Source organism: Saimiri boliviensis, chromosome 2, assembly GCF_048565385.1.
Source record: "Saimiri boliviensis isolate mSaiBol1 chromosome 2, mSaiBol1.pri, whole genome shotgun sequence".
Taxonomy (NCBI): Eukaryota; Metazoa; Chordata; class Mammalia; order Primates; family Cebidae; genus Saimiri; species Saimiri boliviensis.
The window spans coordinates 140,524,710-140,545,367 of NC_133450.1; the positions used below are offsets into that span (position 1 = coordinate 140,524,710).

The window sequence follows — 20,658 nt, forward strand, 5'->3', positions numbered from 1 at the left end:
CTCAATGAGCTGACAGCTGAGGGAGACCCGAAGGGGCAGCAGCAGAAGGGCACTGGGGCGACAGGACGGCACGTACGAAACGGTGACGGCTGAAGACCTCACATCAGTCAGCACAGCTGGTCCCCAGCAAGCCACGGGAGGGCAGGGAGGGCCGGGCCAGGATGAACGCCAGGCCCCAGGCCAGGACTCTACCCCTAGGACCACGGCAGAATGAGAGGAACTGAAGAGGGCGGCATGACCCCGATGCAGCGCTTAGAATGGGCCAGCACTGGCAGAGCCGAGGGCCCCTGCACGGTCTCCACCACAGCATCCCTCTGGACTGCTGACCACGCCCTACCTGAACCCCACCCCAAGAAGTGGCCCAGGCTGCTGCCCCGACTCTCAACTGTCCCTACAGGGACACTGTAAGACACACACGTATCAGGAAACAAGGGCACAGAAGAGGACCTCCTGAATGGGAAATCATGGAGGGCTTCCTGGAGGAGGGGACATCTGGACACAACAGCAGCCACAGTCCCACCTGGTGGCACCCGTTCCACGTTCATCTGTGCTGGGAACTGACACATATTCAGTCGTGAATGAACCAGGCCAGAGAGTTAGGACTGATGATTTTCAGTTTCCTTGTCACGCATTTTGCACTGACACTGGCAGGCCTGGGGCTGAGGAGACCTAAGTTAATTTCAACTTCAATTGCTGTCTCCTGCCTTGGCTCCTTCTTGGTTCCAGGTTTCACAAGTCCCTTAGGAGGACCGAGGCAGGCAGCTGGTGGGACAGGCTGCTGGGGCTGCCATCAGCTCCCGGATTCAGACCTGCCGGGCACAGCCAGGTCAGATGCACGATGCCAGGGCTGAGGCTTCTCCCATCCCAAACTCCAGATCCCTCCACAAGGATCCATGCCAGTCCCAGGGTGAGGCCCAAAGCGCCGTGAAGCCACCAGGCAGCCCCACTGCTGACCACCCAGGGTCCTGCAAACACCCAGCAGGGCTTTGGCCCAAACTAAACCCCCTTCCCGGCAGCTGCGCTTACACCCGGCACCCGGCACTCCACAGAGCCGGCACACCCTCGGGCCAGGCAAATGCAGCTAGACGGGGCTACGTTATCCCCGCTCACCCGCCGGGGACACTGAAGCCCAAACATTGTCAGGGCAACCAGTGACACCCTCCAGGGCACGTCCACTTCCATTGTCTCGGCCACTGGCAGTGGTCCCAGCAGAACGCGGGCTGCCACGCTCGCTGAGCTGGAGCGGGCTGGGGCCCACCCTCCACACTGCAGCTCAAGCTCCGGGCCTCGTGACTCCAGCCAGCTGTCCCCAGAGCCCACTCTGAGTGGCTGTCACTGCTCCCCTCCTCCCCAACTCCATATCCGCTGCACAGCTCTGCTGGCTCCACACTAGGCGCGAGGCCCACATGGAGGCTGCGTCCATCACTACCACCCACGTGCTGGGTGAGACGGGAAGCCCAGTGCCCACAGCGCGTCGAGGGGACCGAGGCCCAGAGAGCCTCCTGCAGGAGGAGCGGGAAGCAGCTGCTAAGGGGTGTGCTGGTGGGACTAGAGGCAGAACGAGCTGACTCCCCAGGATGGAGGGGCGTCCGTGGCCAGGGGACAATGAGAGCTTCACCCTGGGGAGCCGCAGCAGGTGCCGAGCAGCAGAGAAGCAGAGACCTCGGAGGCCCGGGAGGTGGGGAGGAGAGGCCCCGTCCCCCCGTCCCATTGGGAGCCCCCAGAGGAAGGAACCAAGGGCTCCCCTGCCACCTTCGTAAGGGGAATCTAAGCCTTGGGCGGGTGCCCAGGGTTGGGGTTTTTGTCAAGAAACCTCCGGTTCCCCCATCCTGCAGCTGCTGAGTCACGAGCAAAGGGGTGGGACCCCAATCTCAGCCCATTCCAGTGGTGAGGGCAGGAAGCTGTACCCCACAAGTCTCTCCAGATGCCAGGCCAGACCCCAAGCTGCAGAGCCAGCCCCCTACCCACTCCCCTACCCAGGGAGGAGCCACACCACAGCCTCCGCACAAGTCAGTGCCCGAGGGCGCTGGGAAAGAGAGGCCCTGGGACAGGGAGGCCCGGGGCAGGCGGGGGAAGACCTGTCTGCATTTGTGCTGCATGGGCCCCGGCCTCCCAGGTCCCTGGGGCCAGCTTCAAGAGCATGGGACGCTGGACTCAGGACGACAAGGATGGAAGGAGAAGGGCAGAACAGGCGGGCACGCCAGGCAGAGGGAGCAGCACGAGAGACGGCACGGAGGTGGGGCCGCATGGGGCACAGCCTCCAGGGACCTGAGCAGGACCAGGCCCCATGAGGAAGGGCTGTGTCCTCTGCCAGGGCCGAGGGGACACGCCCCCCCCCCATCGTGGCAGGGCCACGAGGGCAACGGCTGGCCAGAGGGTGAGAAGGCGCCAGAGGGGCCCATCTGCTGACCCAGCCAGCCCGCCCCGCCTTCCAGGAGGAAACACTCCTTCCCACAGTGCAGGAAGATCCTCTTTGCTTAAAGAAGAATGCACGCTTCCCTCAGCTCAGCACTGCAGCCGGCTGGGGACGCGCGGACGGAGGGCTGGTCCCAAGGCCCGCAGGCCGTGACAGCACACCCAGCGCACACATCTCTCCTCTGGCCACTGAGCGAGATGGGGATAGGACAGGGTCTTGACCCCTCAAGTCCAGGTCGAGGCTACACCCAGTGACTGGCCTTGCTTCCTGGCCCTAAGCAATCTCTAGGTCCTAGGATGGTTCCAGAACTAGCTGCCCCTGAAACCACTCCTCCCAAGAAAATGCTTCTTCCCGTGAGGCGGAACACTCATGCCCTCCTGACGTTCCTCAGCCCCACACTGAGCGTCCTATTCCAGGGCTTACGGGGTGCTGCGAGCAGTCCTGCGTGAGCCCCAGAGCCCATAAGAAACTCCTCTTCCCAGCCCTCAGACAAAGACACTGAAGTCCAGAGAGGACCCCAGCCAGTGGCTTCCCTGCTCCCAGGCAAGAACTGAAGGAGGGGGCCTGACGTCAGTTGCCCTCACAACCACCCCCCAAAGCAAGCTCCCTCACCCCACTTCACAGATGAGAAAGTCGAGACAGAGAAGGAGACGCGCTGCCTGGGTCACACAGCAGGTGAGGGCCGCAGACAGCTTCCCAGGCTGCGCGGCAGGAAGCCCCTCCCCACCTCCCAAGGCCAAATGCTCTCCGCCCAAGACACCTCCCAGGGCGGGGCAGGTGGAAATCCCATCATCTGCAGGGGCCTCTCTAGAAAGAGGTGCCCCCCTACACCTGGGCCGCAGGATTGGGTTTCCTGGCCTCTAATCAAAGGATTACCCAACAATCCCCGGCACCCCCACGTGCCCACACTGCCAGTCGCCTCCACAGCCATGCCACCCTCACGCCCACGCCCGAAGGGAGGTCACTGTGCCAATGGCAGGGCCACGGCCGCTGATCCGGCCAGAGCAGGCAGGGCCTGGAAGGCAGGTAGGCCGCCTCCTCCCCAGCGCTCCCCACTCTCTTATGGGGCCAGGATCCCCCAAACCCACCAGATCAGGGCCGCCCACACCAGCCGCCTCGGCTCTGGAGGCCACGTATGGCGCTGAGGGACCCACAGGGGCCTCTTCTCCCAGCCCTGCAGCCCCACCACCTGCCGGGCCTCACAGCGGCTCCCAAGCAGTCCCCTGCCTCCACCTCGCTGCTGCCACTCTGCCTGAAGCGTCCCGCTGCCTCCACTGACGGCAGGAAGAGGCTGCATGGCACGCCATCCCGAGCGTCGCCTGTGGGGCCTGACCACCTGGGGGACCCCTGCCCTCCGTGCCTCAGCTTCCAGGCTGGGAAAGGGCAAGGATCGGCCCTCCATGCCCACCAGCTGCGTGGGCTTGAAGATCGGCTCAGCCTCTCCAAGCCCAGGCCTCCTCTGTAAATGGGGGCGACTCCCTCCCCCAAGGTTCTGGGAGGGCAGCAGGCCTGGCATAGGCTGGCACTGGGGCACTTGGTGCACCGTGGCTTGCTAGTCCTTGACCCGGACCCCACCCCTGCCCTCACTCTGGCCTGGGAACCCCAGTGGGCCTAGGGCTTTCTCTAGACTGATCTCACAGTTCAGAACCCGCTACCCACCAGATGCCAGCACGAGGGCCCCTGCCTCCGGCCCAGCAGAGAGCCTTCAGGGAAACGGCTCCCCATTCGGGGTCTTCGTGTCCCCCAAGCCAGCGACACCCACCACAAGCCAGCTCCAACTGGCCAGATGCTCTGACCACCCCTACCCTCATGGTGGGCTTCACAGACCCCAGAGCGGGTGGGGCTGAGCCAGCAGTAGGCGGGGCCTGAAGCAACTCCAGCCCAGCTGTGCCCGGCCAGGCCTCAGTCAACGACGCTGCCTGTCACTCACGGCTCCACAGGCACACCGCCAAGTGCCTCCACCTCCCAAACCCCAACCTCCGGCCAAGACCCAGAGCAGGGGTGGCCACACACAGTCACACACGGAGATGTGCCCCTGCCACCACGCACGCCCCACGGTGCTCCCGAGGGCGGCAGGAAGCCGGCCACCAGCAAGCGCTCCCAGCAGGAGCGCAGCTCGGCCACCAGGTGTGTGGGGCCAAGCTGCCAGCCCAACCCCAGGCCACACACACCCACGCCTCCTCCAAGAGGTCCCAGCCTGGGCCAGGAAGCCGGGTGGAGACTGGAGGGCGGGGGCCTATCTAACCCAGAGTTGCTAAAAAGGGCCAACGGGGAAGTAAAAATAGGAAATAAAAATAAAATGGCTCCAGCCAGGCCTGGTTGTTTGTGTAGGAAGCAAGGCCCCTCCCCAGCCAGCAGGGAGGGCTCAGCTCCAGCTCCCTCCCAGAGGAGGAATGTCCCCCACCCTCGCAGCCCCCCAGGACTCCCAAGCACGCGCCAGAACCCCAGGCTGGAGGTGGGTCTAAGAGGAGTCCCAAGAAGCTGGGTTTGAATCCCGGCTCTCCCATTAAGCGGCCTTGACACAGGGCAGGGGGCTGAGCCCTGTGGTGGTGCAGCCTCCCCATTTGTCCTGGGGGACAGAGAAGGAGGGGGCCGGCCGCGCTGTGCTGGGCACATGCTCCAGGTACCACCCCACGGCGGGACCTGAGGTCACAGCTCCGGCCACCCGCCTCTCCCCGCCCGCCCCCCACCAGGGCCCTCCCATCTGTGTGCTCACTCCGTGCCAAGGTGGGCCGTCAGGAGGCGAGGGCACGAGGCCAGGGTCAGGAGACAGCCTGGCCGTCAGCTCGCCCCGCTAGCTGGCCGTGCCGCTCTCAGACCTCAATTTCCTCGTCCACACAATTAGAGGAAGCCTTCCTTCCTCTCCTTTCCTGTGAGGCCTTTCCAGGGTTCACATGAGGCTCATTCACACTAAAGTGTGCGTGACTGACCCTGGCTTCGGGATGGGCTCAGCTCCTTCTCCCAGGGCACGGAATTCCACAGAAGACAGGCTCCTGGCTTCTGGAGCTCAGACAGCCCAGCTAGAGAGCCAGGGAGCCCTGCCTGGGCTGCAGCTCACACATCCAGTCCGCCCGTCCGACCTGGACAGCGTGAGGCTTCTGCACTGCCGGCACCGCTCGGTAAGACAGCTGCGGGCCTAGGCGTGGGTCGAGGCTCCCGCACCGAGACCGTCTGCCGAGGGTGCCTGCAGAAAGGGATCGGAGCGCTTCAGATGCTCTGTGATGCCTGCCACGCCGCAGGCCGGAGGGCAGGCAGCGAGCCGGTGCCACGTGAGCCCCACTGGACCAAAGCAGACGGCTTCAGAGTGCTCCCTGGCACTTCCCAAAGCCCCCTGGCTTGACAATTATCACCTGTGCCACTTGAACTGGCTGAAAGGTCAGGGGGTGACATCACTGGTCTGCCCCAAAACACCATCCCCACAATGGCCAAGGTCTTTCTAGAACATTTATCTGCCCACAGTCCCCCACGGCCCGCCATTCTCCTGTCTGGGATCCCCGGCCCTCAGGACCCTTTAGCTAAGGAGGGAGCCAGGCAGCAAGGGCGGTGGCCAATCTCAAAGCTGGACCCGCAGGCGCGGGCCGTCAGGAGCTGTGGGCACAGGGCACAGTGCAGCGCATGCAGGCACACATGCCACAAAGCACGGCACAGGCACACACACGAGGACACGGGGGTGCACGGACACACGCTCACACGCAGGTGCACACACGAGGACATGGGTACACGCACACATGCTCACACGCAGGTACACACATGAGGACACAAGGGTACACAGGCACACGCACGCATGCAGGCGCACACACGAAGACACAGGTACACAGACATGCACGCACGCAGGCGCACACGCAAGGACACAATGGTACACGGACACGCACACATGCAGGCACACACACAAGGACACGGGTATACACACGCTCACATGCAGGCACACACATGAGGACACAAGGGTACACAGACACATGCACGCACGTGCGCACACGAGAACATGGGTACACACACACATGCTCACACGCAGGCACACATACGGGGACACAAGGATACACAGACACATGCACACACGCAGGCACACACACAAGGACACGGGCACACACACATGCTCACACGCAGGCTCACACACCAGGACACAGGTACACGCACACACGCTCACATGCAGGCACACACACCAGGACGGGTACATGGACATGTGCTCACACACAGGCTGACACACCAGGACATGGGTACATGGACACACGCTCACACGCGGGCACACACACCAGGCCATGGGTACACAGACATGTGCTCACACGCAGGCACACACACCAGGACATGGGTACACGGACACACGCTCACACGCAGGCACACACAAGGACACAGGGGTACATGGACACACGCTCACACACAGGCGCACACACCAGAACGCAGGTGTACATAGACACATGCTCACATGGGGCAGGGGACAGTGGGACACGGATGCGGCTGCACACACACTGGCTCAGACATGGACGCAGCTGTGCACACTCATATACACTCATGCACACAGGCTCACACACACATACACAGGCTCACACACACGCTCAGGCTCACACAGGCTCACTCACAGACATTCATACACACAAGCTCACACACAGGCACACGTACAGAGGCTCAGGCTCACACACAGACACACGCTCATACACACAGGCTCACACACAGGCTCATAGACACACGCTCATACACACACGCAGGCTCACACACAGACACACTCATACACACAGGCCCACACATACACATACACAGGCTCAGGCTCACACAGGCTCACAGACACGCTGATACAGGCTCACACAGGCACACATAACACAGGCTCACACACACACACAGGCTCACACAGACACAGGCATACACAGGCTCACGCACAGACACACTCAGACACACGCTCACACGCGGACACACTCATACACAGGCTCACAAAGACACACACAGGCTCTCACACTCATACACACAGACGCACACACAGGCTCACACACATACTCATACACAGGCACACACACACGCAGGCTTACACACACACTCATGCACAGGCACAGACATACACACAGGCTCACACACACACAGTCATACAGGCTCACACACAGGCTCAAAGACATACACAGGCTCACACACAGACACACACACAGGCTCACACACACACACACATAGGCACACAGACACACACAGGCTCACACACAGACACACTCATACACACAGACACATATTCATACACACAGGCTCACACACAGAGGCTCACACGCACACACCCTGGTGGGAACCCTGACCACATACATGAACCTGCCTGTCCCTTTGCTCCATGCTGTTTTGGCTCCAGATGCCCAGAGAAGGGTCTGGGGAGGACACCAGGGCCCTGAGGGCCAGGGAGAGAGGAGGGCAGAGTGCAGAGGGCTATACACCAGCCACCTCAGTCCTGGCCTTTCTGCCAAGAGCCCTCCAGGCTGCAGGGCCTCTGAGCTGGCTAGAGAGCATGAGAGGGTCCCCACAGACAGGCGCAGACAGGCAGGGCCCTGAGCCCATGGGGCTAACCCCGGGTGGGTGACCACCAGCCTCACCCCAATGCCAGGCACACGGGTGGTGGCCCAGGCCCAGCTGGTGTGGGCACTGCCAGTGCCAGGCAAGGCATCCACAGCAGGAGGCAGACGGCAGTGGTGACAACAATCAGCTCCTTGTTCTCAGAAAGGCGGCCAGGCAGACCTGAGGGAGGGGAAGGGTCAGCGGGGAGGGCGGCACGGTGGCTGTCTCCGGAGCCCTGGAGGGAGGATCTCCGGGCCCTGGTGGACCCCGGAGACTCCCAAGTCCCCACAGAGGCCTGTTCACTCCCACAGCCTCACTCTCAGGCCTGGGCAGAGTGCAGGGGTCTGGCCCTAGGGCAAGGCATAGGAGCCGGCTGGGGGTGGGGGCAGCAGCTGCCCCCTCCGATAACGAGTTTGCAGCTTATCAGCCACGTCCAGGCCTCGTGGGCTCCGACAGCCAGCCCCTCCTCCATCCCGCCAGCCGCCGGCCAACATCGCTGCTTCCCAGGCAGGAGGCCTAACTGTCCACACGCAGGCAGGTCCTGGCCACTGACTGCAGCCAGAAACACGTGAGAACGCGCCTCTCCCAGCCGGCGAAGATGGCGGTGACCTCCCCTGCAACCCCATGTCCTAGGGGATGCCAGCCCAGGTTAGAGAGACCCAGGTGCCACTTGGCCTGGAGGCACCTCAATCTGGGACCAGAAATGGCCTGTGGGCTGCAGCCAGGGGGACCCTAACAGGAGGAGGCCCTTTCAGCATCACGGCTGACATGTGTTCTCCGTAAACCACGGCCCACACCAGCCACAGGGATCCAGGAATGAGCCAGCAGGCTGGAGTGCCTGGCGATGGCCGGACCCCACACACCTGCCCATCCTGCCGGCCAGAGGGAGGCCCAGGGAGGACCCGGGACAACACAGCAGGACAACGCACCTGTCTGCTGCCAGGGCCCCTGACGCCGCCGCCACTCTCTGTGGCCACTGCCCAGCATTTCCCTCCATGCCCTACATCATCTTTGGCTGCCACTGACCACCATCTCCCCCGCTGGCCTGGCAGCCCACGAGGGCAGGGTCCTGCCTGTCATGTCCTCGGAGCAACTCTGGACAGAGGAGCCCTCCGTGAGCACTGGGGGCGCAGTGACCCACCTCTCGCCTGCACCTCTCAGGGCTGGCATGCGGCCGCCTGAGCCAAACGAAACGCACCTGTCCCGTTTCTCTTTGGAGAGATTCAAGTTTTGCATTCTGCGTCAGCTCCGAGGACATCCAGGAGTCTCTGGGTGACCCCCGGGGGGAGGCACATCAGTGTCTGATGCAAGGGATGGCAGAGTCAACAAGCTCTGCCCAGGAGGCCTCTGATGGCACAAGGCGGACACATGGTATAAGGACGAGACACTGGCTTCTCCCAGGCCAACTCCTACGCATCCTTCATGACCTAATTCAAAAGCCCCAACCCTCTGCACGCCAGGGTGAGCCGCGGCTGCCTCCTCCGTGTCCCTCCTGCCTCGAGTCCACCCTCCTCCCATCTCCACCCCAGACAGGGGCCAGGGATTCCTAACAGGTAAGAAAATTAAGGCCTAAAGAGGGCTAAAGCATCTGGTCCACGGTCACACACCGTCAGGCGGCAGCACTGTGGTCCATCCCAGGCCATCTGACCCCAGGGACCACCACTGCCCAGGTGAGGGCTAAGCCTGGCTCCTCTGTGCCTCCCTGATGGATGTGGACGGACGGACAGACGGCTGAGCGGACAGACAGCAGGCAGGTGGGAGGCATGCTCCTTCCCTCTGGCTGGCCTTGACCCCTCACCGTGCCACAAGTTCCAACAAGACGTGCCTGGCAGCAGTGGAAGAAGCCAGGTCCCCAACAGGGGTAGGCATCTGGGGCTGAGCACCTCCCCCCAATCTGGGAATCTGAGTCTAGGGATGCCCAGGCAGGTATGTCTCAACCACACTGAGCACTGGTGGAGCACCCCCCAGCCTGAGCCTCAGCCTTGGCTCCCACCCGGGCCCCCAGGGGTTGGTTCCAGCTGGCCCAAGAAGTCCTCAAATACAGTCCCAGACCCTCCCATCCACTCCCGCTCCAGAAACCGACACTGAGCTAGACACACAGCAGGACTTCCCTTCCCTGGAAATTGGACCGGCCCCCAGAAGGAGGGAGATTCAAGTCCTATGAAGTAACTTCGCAAGGAACGGGCTCATCCATCGCAATACTTCTGAACCTGAGGGGCTGAGGGGTCAGTCGGCTGACCGCGTGAATTCATGCTACAAACTTCACGAGGCTTGTACAGCACCTGGTACTGTGGGCTCAGCAGCCGCAAACATCTAGAGCCAACTCCGAGCCACAAGAGGGGTGCCCGGAGCCAGCCCTGTGTTGAGAAAGACTCTGAGGTCCGACGGCCCCATGGGAAGAGGAGCAGCGCCCACTTGGTGACGTCGGCCGAGGCTCTGGCAGCCACAGCGGCACAGCGGTGCGCACTTGCCGCCTCGGACTCTGCCTGGCACCCCTCCCTCCATTTTCCAAACGAGGAAACCAAGACGAAGAGGGAGGAAGGAACGTGCTCCAAGTCACAAAGTCCATGTGGCAGAGAAGACCCAGGCCATGAGCATGCCACCGCCCCGGCCCGCTGTCTGCAGGGGCAAGAGACCAGCTCCACGTGGCCACTGAGGGGTGACGCCCCCTGTGGCCCCAGCCTCGGGAGGTGGGCCACACAGCACAGAGGGGTGGGTGGCTCTGACGTGATGCCCAGGAGACTGAGGGGAGGGAAGAGGAAGGCCCCGCAGCCCGTCCTGTCCTCACCCCTCCACTGGGACCCGGGACGGTGTGGGTAGTAGTGCCTGCCAGGCCCGCCTCACCACTGCCTGTGCCCACAGCGGCCCAGCACCCCGATGAAGGCTCCGCCTCCCCGTCCTATGCCTCGACCTTGATCCTGGGCAGAAAGTCCACGTAGGGGTGGGGTAGGGACAGCTCTACCACCTCCCGTGGACTCTGCTCACGGAAAGAGCTGTTTTCCTCCCTCTGGGTGGGGAGAGGCCAAGAAGCCATCCAATAGCTTGGCACTCACACAGGGGGCTCTTGGGCACACGGCGCCTAGGCTGCCCACAGGGAGAGGCAGGGACCGAGGCAGGACCACAGGGCACTAGAGGAACGAACCAAGGGGCATGGGGACAGGCAGCGGGGAAGGGCCCCAGCTGCTCCTCCCAGCGGCAGACATGCCCTGGAGGCCAGAGCCCCAAGCTGGGGTACCACACCAGGGGGGCACCAATGGGGGTCCACACTCCAGGCCTGGGCAGGAAGCAGAGGGGACATCAGGTCAGCTGGGGGCCACCAGGCTACAGCAAGGCCCCCCCCTAGCCTGAGCCCCACAGGGTGAATTATTCCCAGACCAGCTGACCATAGCCCCATGCTCAAAGGGTCCCCACCAGCACAGAGCTGGAAGCCAGCCAGCAAGGGCCAGGCCAGAGGCGGCTGGTCACAGAGTCAGAGCCTTCGGAAACGCTCCAGGAAAGCCCCCCACTTATGCCCGCACAGGCACCCCTTCCCCATACCCTTGACTGGAACCAGACTCCCCTGGACAGAGTCCACCAGTTCTCTCTGCCTGATTCGTTCCCCACTTCCCACCCAACTAACTCCTACTCATCCCTCAAAACCCAAGTACATCGCCTCCTCTGTGAAGCTTCCCTGACCTCCCTCAGCCAGTCTGCGGGTGAGACAACTGAGGCCTAGTGAAGTAAATTTGCTAGCCCAGGGCCACAAAGCCCGTGAGTCAGAGGGGTGCTCACTCAGCGCATGGGCGGCCTACCTCATCAACAAGTTTTAGACATGAGAAAATCAGTGAGAGGTGCTTAATGAGGTGGGAGAGGCTACAGAGCCCCATGTCACTAGGTAGAGTCCTGGTCTCCATGCTGGGGACAATGGGCAGCCACAGAAGGTTCCAGGCAGGGGAGGTCAGTGCCCAAGGAGAGGGGAAGAGCCTGGCCTTGAGTGATACCATCATGGGGACTGGCCCCACCCAGCTGTGGCCCCTGCTGTCTCTCCTCTGCCACTCCCCCGGGCCACCATCTCACCATTACATGCTGCACACGCCATAAGCGCTTTTCCGCAACACGCCCAGTCCACATCCAGAGCCAGGCCCACCCTGGCTGGCTCAGAGCCCAGGGCTTTCCAGACCCCAGCAACCCAGCCCCCACCCCAGCTCAGGTCCTGTTCCCCTCGGCAGGGGAGCGCACCGAGCTATTTCCCAGGGAGCTCGTCCCCAGTTGGCCACCCTGACCAACGTCCGATGGCCCATCAGAACACAGCCAGGGTGCTGGGAAGGCACGGCAGAGGGCCCCGGGGAAACTGGAACCAAAGCGAGGGACGGGACCTGCCTGGGGCCACACAGCAGCGGGGTCGGAGAGCAGCCCCCACCATGCAGAGAGCTGAGTTCGAGGAGCAGCTCAGCACACACTGCCACTGCCGCAGTCCATGCTATCACTGCGGCGGTCACTGACACTGTGCCCAACGCCCGGTCCTATTTCTGAGGAGCAAACGGCCACCAAGGTGGTCCTCTGGACAGCAGGCCTGGGTTGACCAGAAACCAGGGGCTGGAGGCTGGTCTGCCAGCCTCTCTCCAAGGCACCAGGCGCATCCTCCCCAAGCACAGGCAATGAAGCCACCGCTGGCAGGCAGGAGAGGTGCTTCTGCTCCCACTCTGTGAGTCCATCAAGCACTTCCTGCACACCTGTGCTGGGTGCCGCAGGGGTGCCCATGCCTCGAAAGGGCCCTGCCCTCAGGGAGCCTGGGAAACAAGAGGAGGCAGGATGGGAGGCTGGCACGTGGAGAGCTCCCGCCCCCCCAGGCACCTGCACCAGCAGCAGCCTCAACGCCAAACACAGGCCTGGGATCACCCCAAGGCCCTCAGGAGGGAGGAAACTGAGCAGTGGCCAGGCACAGACCCGGCATGCTTGCCAGCGGGAGCTGAAGGCAGGCGCTGGGCACCAGGTCCAAAGCTGCGGCCCCGCCTCAAGCCCGGCACAGCGCACAGCAAGGGGGCTGCTGAGCATCAAGGGCGGCAGGTGGGCTCTGGCTGGAGAGGCAGCCTGAGCCCGCACGGGTGGAGAGGGCAGAGCATGTGGAGGCCGTCCCAGCAGAGGCACAGGGCGGCCCAGGCTGGGGGCCCCCCCAGCAGAGGGGCTCGGACACAGCAGCTGTTGGGAGCCCACCCCAGCGACTCCAGCCACCTGTGCTGTCACCGCCTGACCTCTGCCCAGGGCCAGTGTGGACACTTAAGCTAAATTGGTCAATTACGGGATACTTAGATCCCTCCCCGGGGCTTCCCAGCCTCGCTACATTCTGGGCGGCAGCACCAGGAAGCCTGTTGAATCAGTAACCTCATTACAGCCGGCGGCCGCACCCGGGGCTGGCTTTGAACTCCGAGGGTTTATCCGTGGCGGCTGGAGGATTTACACACGGCCTGGCCCAGGCCCAGCTCAGCCTCCCCTCCCCTAGGTGCCAGAGGCTCCAGATCCCGCACATACAGCAGCAGTCTGTGCTGACAACCATCACCCCCAACCCTGGCCCCGGGTCCAGCCGGGGAAACCAAGGCCCAGATGGAAACTGCTTTGGCTCAGGCGGCCAACAAAGGGGCAAGGAGGCCAGGGGCGGCCTCTGGGAGAAGCAGGTCTGTCACCAAGGGCTTCCCAGCAACCCTCGCCCCAGCAGGCAGCGCCTGGAGGAGGCACTGGGGCTGAGACTGATCATGAAAGACAGCTGTGGGCTGGCCAAGCGGACCCCGTGGCCACTCCTCACATGGAGACCCTGAGAGGCTCTAATCCCCTCAAGCCCCCTCAGTGTCCTATTCCCAGCCCCAAAGTCGGGTCCCCTCCACAGCCTCAGCATCCCTGACCTGGCCCCAGGAGGCCTGGCTGCTCTGTTCCTCCTGGACAGCTGCCCCTGACTTCATCCAGTGCCCGGGGAGTGCAGCGACCTCCCGCCCAGCCAAAGGGGTTGGGGCAGGGGTGCCCAGAGCCAGGGCCAGGGAAAAGGCGCCTCCCCCATCCCCATACTCAGGAAAGGCCACCCCCACGCCAGTCCAGGGACCTAGCCTAAGCCCCAGGGAGATGCCAGGAATCCTCCACCCCGTTCCCAGGCTGCCACACTGAGGGGCCCAGCCACGGCAAGGGTGCCTGGCCATCATAGGGGCCCCAAGGCCCACCTGAAACCAGCTAGCCAGCTGGAGAGAGTCACCTCTGCCTTCCAGGCCTCGCCTGGCTGCCTCCAAGCCAGCCTCTGCACAGCGCTAGAGGCCTGATTCCAGCCCTGAGCACCATGCCAGGATTCCCCGGTCTCTGGGCACCCACGCACCTGCACCTGGCACACAGGCCCTACACAGCCTCACACGCGAACCCCTCCTGGCTGCAGCCCTGCAACCTTCCCCTTGCGTCCTCACCCCCGTCACCCCCTCCAGGCCAGACCTTGCTGTCCCTGCCTCTGGGCATCCCTCCCCCACCCCTCCTCCACAGGCAGCAGGACCAGGCCAGCACCCAGCAGGCGCTCCCTAAGGCACGTGTGGACAAGCCCACCAGCAGGCCTGGCCTCCCCAGCCACGGCTATCAAGGCTCTGCCAGGTCACCCTGGGGAGGCCGGGACCGACACTTGCATGCATGGGGTAGACCATGTGTGCCAGGTGAGGACCTCAGAGAAAACCACGCCCCCGCCTTACCCTGAGACCCAGGGTGGCCGACCTCACCCCTAGGTCCCTAGTGAATTGGCTGCACACAGCACTGCCCTGGCAGCATGAGGAGGTGGGCAGGCCGCAGCTCCCGGGTTGGACCTCTGCTGCTCGCCCAGCTACAGCTTTCCAGGTGGGCATGGGGACCTCTCCCAGCCACCACCCCAAGCCAAGGACAACCCTGGAGTGAGGATCAAGGGACTGCCACTCCTTAAAGGGCCTTCGACCAACATAAGGGGCTGAAATGCCCAGTCCCCAAGCACAGAGCTGGCCCAGTGAGACCTCCGTCCTCCAGCACTCCCCAGAAGAAACACCTCGTCACTTGGGCCAAGACCAGCAATGGGGCCCCAACACGGGGCACAGACCCAGCCTGGCCGGTGAGCAGCCTCCGAGGATGCTGAGGGGCAGGGGAACCTGGGGCAGCACAGCTCCTGCCCTGGGGCAGGTCCTCCCAGCTGGAGCTCAAGGCGGCCTCTGCCAGGCAAGTGCCAGAGATAAAGCAGGCCTCACAGCAGGACACAAGGGCTGGCCCGCAGACCTCACGCAGGGTTCAGTGCCCCCATCTGCTAAGTGGGCTTGACTCTGTGACACGACACCTCCACAAGGTCCCAAAAACAAAGTCCCTGGCACAGCCATCTGAGCCTTCACGGGGGCAGGGAGATCCTGGACGGGCTGCGGAGATTCAGAAAAGAGGAGGCCAACAACCCCAGCAGGGACCACCGTGCTCCTCCGGGGACCCCACGGGGCCTGGCTCACTCTCGGGCACACCGGGACCCAGGCCGGCAGCCAGCAGCGCCAGGTAAGCGCCTGTGACTCCGGTGACTCCGTGTGTGCGCGACGGTGAGCGTGCACACACCCAGGCCCTGCACGCGGTCCGCACCCGCTCTCCCCACGGCGGCCGGGCCAATTTTCCTTAGCTGCTTTCTGCTCCATTTCACGCTCATTCAGCTGCTGAGCTAGACAATTGCTTTGTAACTCTAGGGTGCAATTTCCCTGTCTGTGAGGCGCTGGGGCACAACTGCTCAGAACATCGCGCACCAGGCTGGGGTGGGTGTGCGAGCCGAGGTCCCTGGCCCCACCCGCCTCCTCAGGCCTCTGAGGACGATCCCAGCGGCGGGGTAGGAGCTGGTCCTGGGGACCGAGCCGCCGCGAGAGCTCTCCTGTGGCTGGTCTGTGTCCACAGAAAGGGCGACCTCAGTGTCCCCACGCCCTCCGTTCCTGAGTCTGCTCCTCCACACCGCACAGCCCTGCAACCACCATGTCCTGTTACGGTCCAATGCTGGAAACCTGGCCCCACCCTGAGCCACGCAGGAGGCCCAGGGAGGACCTAGCCATGGGTCTCCCCTTCAGAAGGAGGGAAAACATCCCACAGACAAGACTCCCCGAACTCCCAGCCAGCCCACGACAAACTAGGCTGCCTTCTCCAGCAGCCGGAAGAGCCAAGTGTGTCCATTTTCCTGACGGACAGCCGAGGCCCCAAGAGGCCAAAGAGCAGACCAGGCAGGCAGCAAGGACAGAAGGCCCAACCCCAGGTGGCCGGCCACCCGCCCAGCAATGGGACATCGCCTGTCAGAGCCGCTTCCTGGAATCCCTGCAAAACCACCTCCTTCATCGTCCAGGTGACAAAGGCCCTGAATGGGAGGGGCAGACCAGAGGATGGAAGACGAGCTGCACCCTAGGAAATGGAAACATTGGGGCAGGGGGGCAAGGTTGCGGGGGGACCCCTAGTCCACCACAGTATCCCGAAACCAATCCACTTCAGAGCCTCAGGACAAAGGTCTGGAAGGTGACCCCCAAAAGGACTCTAGCCCCCAACAGCTACACGCCAGCCCCCCAGTCCTTTGAGCCCCAGACCCCAGCCTCATCCCTAGCCCAGCTAACAGCCAATTCCCATGAGAAAACACCAGTTAACGGGCCACCCTGAGGCCCTGGCCACCAAAGCCAGCTAAAAACTACAAATGCGAGCCCAGCAGAGAAGGGAAGGAGGTCCCAATGGCAGTGCCCCAGCCCTGCGCCAGCTGCAGGCTGGGGAGGGCCTCTGCCCTGTGTTTGCTGGGACAGCTGTGCCCTCTTCTCCAGAGGACAGGCCCTTGCTCACCACTCAAGGCCTCAGCCCTGAAGCATTTGACCCATGGCAAAACCCAACATAGCCCAAGAAATGAAACTCAAGCAGCCTCCGCTGGTGCTGGGTGGGCATTTAAGACTTTCGCCCCACCCCCACACCACCTTCCGTGCAGCTGAGGTCTGTCCCTCTCCTGAGGCCAGATCCCCTGTACATATGAGGCCAGCCCCCAGGGGCAGAGGGGCACACCCCGAAGTACCCCCTGTGCCCACAGTAATTCCACAGCAAACCCTCCAGATACCCTTTCCCGGGGGAGGAAACAAAAGCCCACCAGCAGCGACCTCCCACCTAGCCACAGGGGGGTGGGGCAGGGGCCGAGACAGCAGTTAGAGGGGCCTCATGGTGGAAGCGAGCCCCCCACAGGCCCTGAAGGACAGGCACAGCTGGAAGAACCACCAGGTGCTGGCAGAGATGGGAGCCAGTCAGAGCAGCTGCCCGTGTGACCAGGGCTGCCAGCTCAACCTGCACCCCACACCCCAAGGGACTCAGAGCACCCGCCCTCCACAGGCCGTTCCTAGGGGCCCAACTTGTCCCACCCACATCTGGGCAGAGGGTCACAGCTGCATGCTCGGGTCCAGGCCCAGCAGCCAGCCCTAGGCAAGGATGGAGGCTGGCAAGGCCAGGGCCACCATTGGACTGAGCCATTTTTCTCACCCTGACACCTCCTCAGTCAACAAACAGGGCTCCTCCAGAGTTTACCAAAACAAACGCCCGCAGTCAGCAGTGCCCGCGCCGAGACGCCCTCGCCAGGCCTCAGCGGGACTCCAAGCCCAGCCTCCTGAGAGTCACGTGACCCTGTTATTTCGGGAGGCCCCGGAATGCGCTCTATTTTGGGTCCCAAGGGCTCTGATGTTACCAGAAGCCCCTCACCCAGACTGCAAGCTCACCCAGGTCCCTGAGCGCCCCGACTCCAAGAGCAGTCAGCGGGCCCACGGCTCTGCCACCGGTCTCTCCACGGGCGCACGGGGTCTGGCGTGGTCTGAGACCTTTGGACTCTGTGGACTCCGCCTGTGTCCCACCATTCAAGACGAGGCCAGCCAGAGCCTTCTCCTGGCAGCCACGGGAGCACGGCCAGCCCCGGGCGGCAGGGCCAGGAAACCGGGACTGCCTCCGGCAAGTCCCTCAGCCTTGCTTTCCTTCCAGCGCTGGGCGCTGGACTCATCCCTGCTCTCACGGAGTGGCCCAGTGGGTGCCAACTGGGACCCTCCTCTGGCCCCCGGAGCCCAGCGGCAGCGCATGCTGGGGGGAGGAAGCCCTCTCTACCCCAGAGCCCAAAAGTGTCTGGCCAGCCTCCCCAGCAGCTCAGGTCTGACCGGGCGGCTAGCCGGGCCGGGACAAGCCAAGCCGTCCGCCACTCACCCCCAGGAGGGATTAGGCTGTGTTGACAAAAGGGCTTAGACGAGTAGCAGCTTAAATGGACCTTCGACTGCTCTGGACTTCAGAGCTGGTCACAAGCTTAGAAAAAAATAAAATGTAATCAGAGCCCAGGACTCTCTGCTCAGCCCTGGGGCGTGGGCTGCCTGGGAGGCCGTGTGCCTCCGAGGACAGAGGACTCCCAGCTTTCTTGTGGCAGGGAAGTGCCCAGGGAGGTCCCTGGGGCAGCGGCTCAGAGGCACGGCCTCTCCTCCTCACAGGGACTCCAGCAAGCCACCCTGGGGACGGGGCACCCTTGCTCCCTCACCCAACATTCACCAACTCCGTGGACTGTCCCGCCCAGGGCATTGGAAACACGGACTTGTTAGGTTCTCAGTACTCAGCTGAAGTGCCGCCAGCCAGGCCCCTGCCAGGCCCAGGGGACAGAGACTGAGCTGAGGGATTCCTTGTTCCCGAGGAATCGTCTGGGAGAGCCGAGCTCTGTGCGTGTGCACACGTGTGAGTGCAAAGCTTTAACGGGGAGACGGCCACCGTAGGCCCCACGACGGCGCAGGCGGTCAGTCTCCCTGCCGCTCACACTCAGCAGTTCTACGAGCGGGGGGTGCCAATTCCAAACTCCCCACTTTGTATCCTGGGGCTCAGCCTCTCCCAGCCAGTTTTCTCATCTGCAAAATGGGCATGAGTGCCCACCCCGGGAGGCTGAGCCCTGGAGTTCATTCAAGGCCTCGAGCCTGCCACTCCGCCATGACAGTCAAGGAGTCTGACAAACCTGGAACCCACCCCCGCCCCGGGTCCCGGGTCAGCACCCCTGCCTGTTAGTGCCAGGGGTACTCAGACCCTCCCCCCACAGCCAGGACGGGTCAGGTCCAGGCTGGCTCCCCTTCATACCCCATCCCACTAAACATCCCTGCAGCTACTCTGGCTTCTGAGTACCTCCTGGGGTGGCCAAGCTGCCCCCCGGGCTGCAGGGACGGTGAGCAGGAGGGGCCGTGGATGGCGAGGCTTCATTCATAATCAGCTGTTTTAATTTCCATTCAGCACAAATCCTTCACCCAGCCTGACAGCCTGGCTGCCGTCCCACCACCAAATTAATATCCTTCCCGGAGCTCATTTATAAAGTCTCCCCTTTCTCACTAGCTTCCAAACCCTTGGGAGAGCAATGGGTGGGGGCCCGAGCCGTGCCCTCTCCTCCTCCTCGGTAGGTCTGGGCCTGGAGTTGGCGGGCAGTCTGGGATAGGAAGCCACCGGGCGGGGGGACGGCAGCAGGAGGGGGAAAACTGAGCCTCCGAGCCTCTGGGCTGTCCGGCTCACAAACGGAGAGCCAGCCTGGGAGAACACGAGGGGGTGCCAGAGTGAGCGGGCCCCTTTCTGGGATGGGGCCTTCCCAGGTCTGACGTTCCTTTCACGCAGCCCCCGGGGGACCCTGCCCACCCGCGCGTGGGCTGCTTTGGGGTAAAAGGGTCCCAGTCTGTTTCCTCGGCGCACGCACGCCCAAGAGCCAGCGGCCTGATGGAAGCGGCAAACCCGCGGGCGGGCGGCGCAGAGGCCGCTCCGGGCCCAGCGCGCCGTCCGGGTGCCCAGGCCGGGGAGGCCGGAGCCGCGGAGCGCAGAAGTTGCTCCTCCCGCCCCGGCCGGGTTCCTGCGCGGCCCGGCTGCAGCTGGGCGCCGGGGCTGCGCGGGGCCGGGGGCGCAGGCGGCCGCCGGTGACCGGGAGACCCCTCCTCGTCCCGGGCGAACCTGCCGCCCGCTCCCCGGCCCCGCCGCCCAGCCCCGCTCCCCGGCCGAGTGAGCCGCCCCGCGCGGGCCGGGGGCCGCCGCCGCCCTCGCCCCTCCCCGCGCGGGCCCCGGGAAAAGTTGCCCCGGGTCGACCCCTCCTGGCCCGGCGCGCGAACTCTCGCCAAGGTCGGCGCGGGGTCCGAGCGGGACCCGGGCCGGCGACCCCGCGCGCGCCGCCCACGCGCCCGGGCCCCCGCCCGGCCCCGGCCCCGTCCCCGCCCGGCCCCGCGAGCACTCACCGAGCGGCAGGAAATGTTTGGTGTCCATGTCTGCCACTAACTCATGCCCGGCCGGCGGCGCGGGCAGCGGGCGGCGGGCGCGGCGCCCCCGGCGCGGCCGGCCCGGGCCCGGGCGGCGGGGAGCCGGCGGCTGCGGCGGCGGCGGCGGCGGCGGCGGCGCGCGGAGGCCGCGGCGCGGCGAGTTGTTGCAAAAGTCGCCCAACAATGTAAACTACTTGTGTCTGCGCGCCGCCGCCGCCGCGCGCGCCCGGCCCGCGCCCCCGCCGCCGCCGCCGCGCGCCCGCGCCCCGCTCCGACCGCGGCGCTGCGGCGCCGGCGGGGGGGTGGCGGGGGGCCCGCGACGGGCGCGGACTCGGCGCAGCGCCGCCGCCGCCGCCGCCGCCGCCGCTCGGCCCGCGCCCCTCCCGCCAGGCCCCGCCCGGAGCGCGCCCCCCTCGGCCGCCGCCGCCGCCCCGCGATCGCCGCCCGCCCGGCAGCCGAGTTGCGAACGCCCTGCAAACTTGCGAGTTCGCC

General features: G+C 64.3%; 1 protein-coding gene across 2 annotated transcripts in view; it reads right to left on the reverse strand.

Annotated features, from left to right (window-relative positions):
- The window catches only part of RXRA (retinoid X receptor alpha), a 108,810-nt gene extending 88,525 nt beyond the window's left edge, over positions 1-20,285 (reverse strand). The window contains exon 1 of one of the 2 annotated variants that reach the window (XM_074394535.1): positions 20,146-20,285. Coding sequence is in view for 1 of the 2 variants with exons in the window: in XM_039461287.2 (XP_039317221.1) it covers positions 20,146-20,173 (28 nt within the window). In the remaining variant the exon portion in view is untranslated. The remainder of the gene's footprint in view (positions 1-20,145) is intronic. The other variant, XM_039461287.2, reaches the window with a different exon arrangement.
- Between the last annotated feature and the right edge of the window lie 373 nt (positions 20,286-20,658).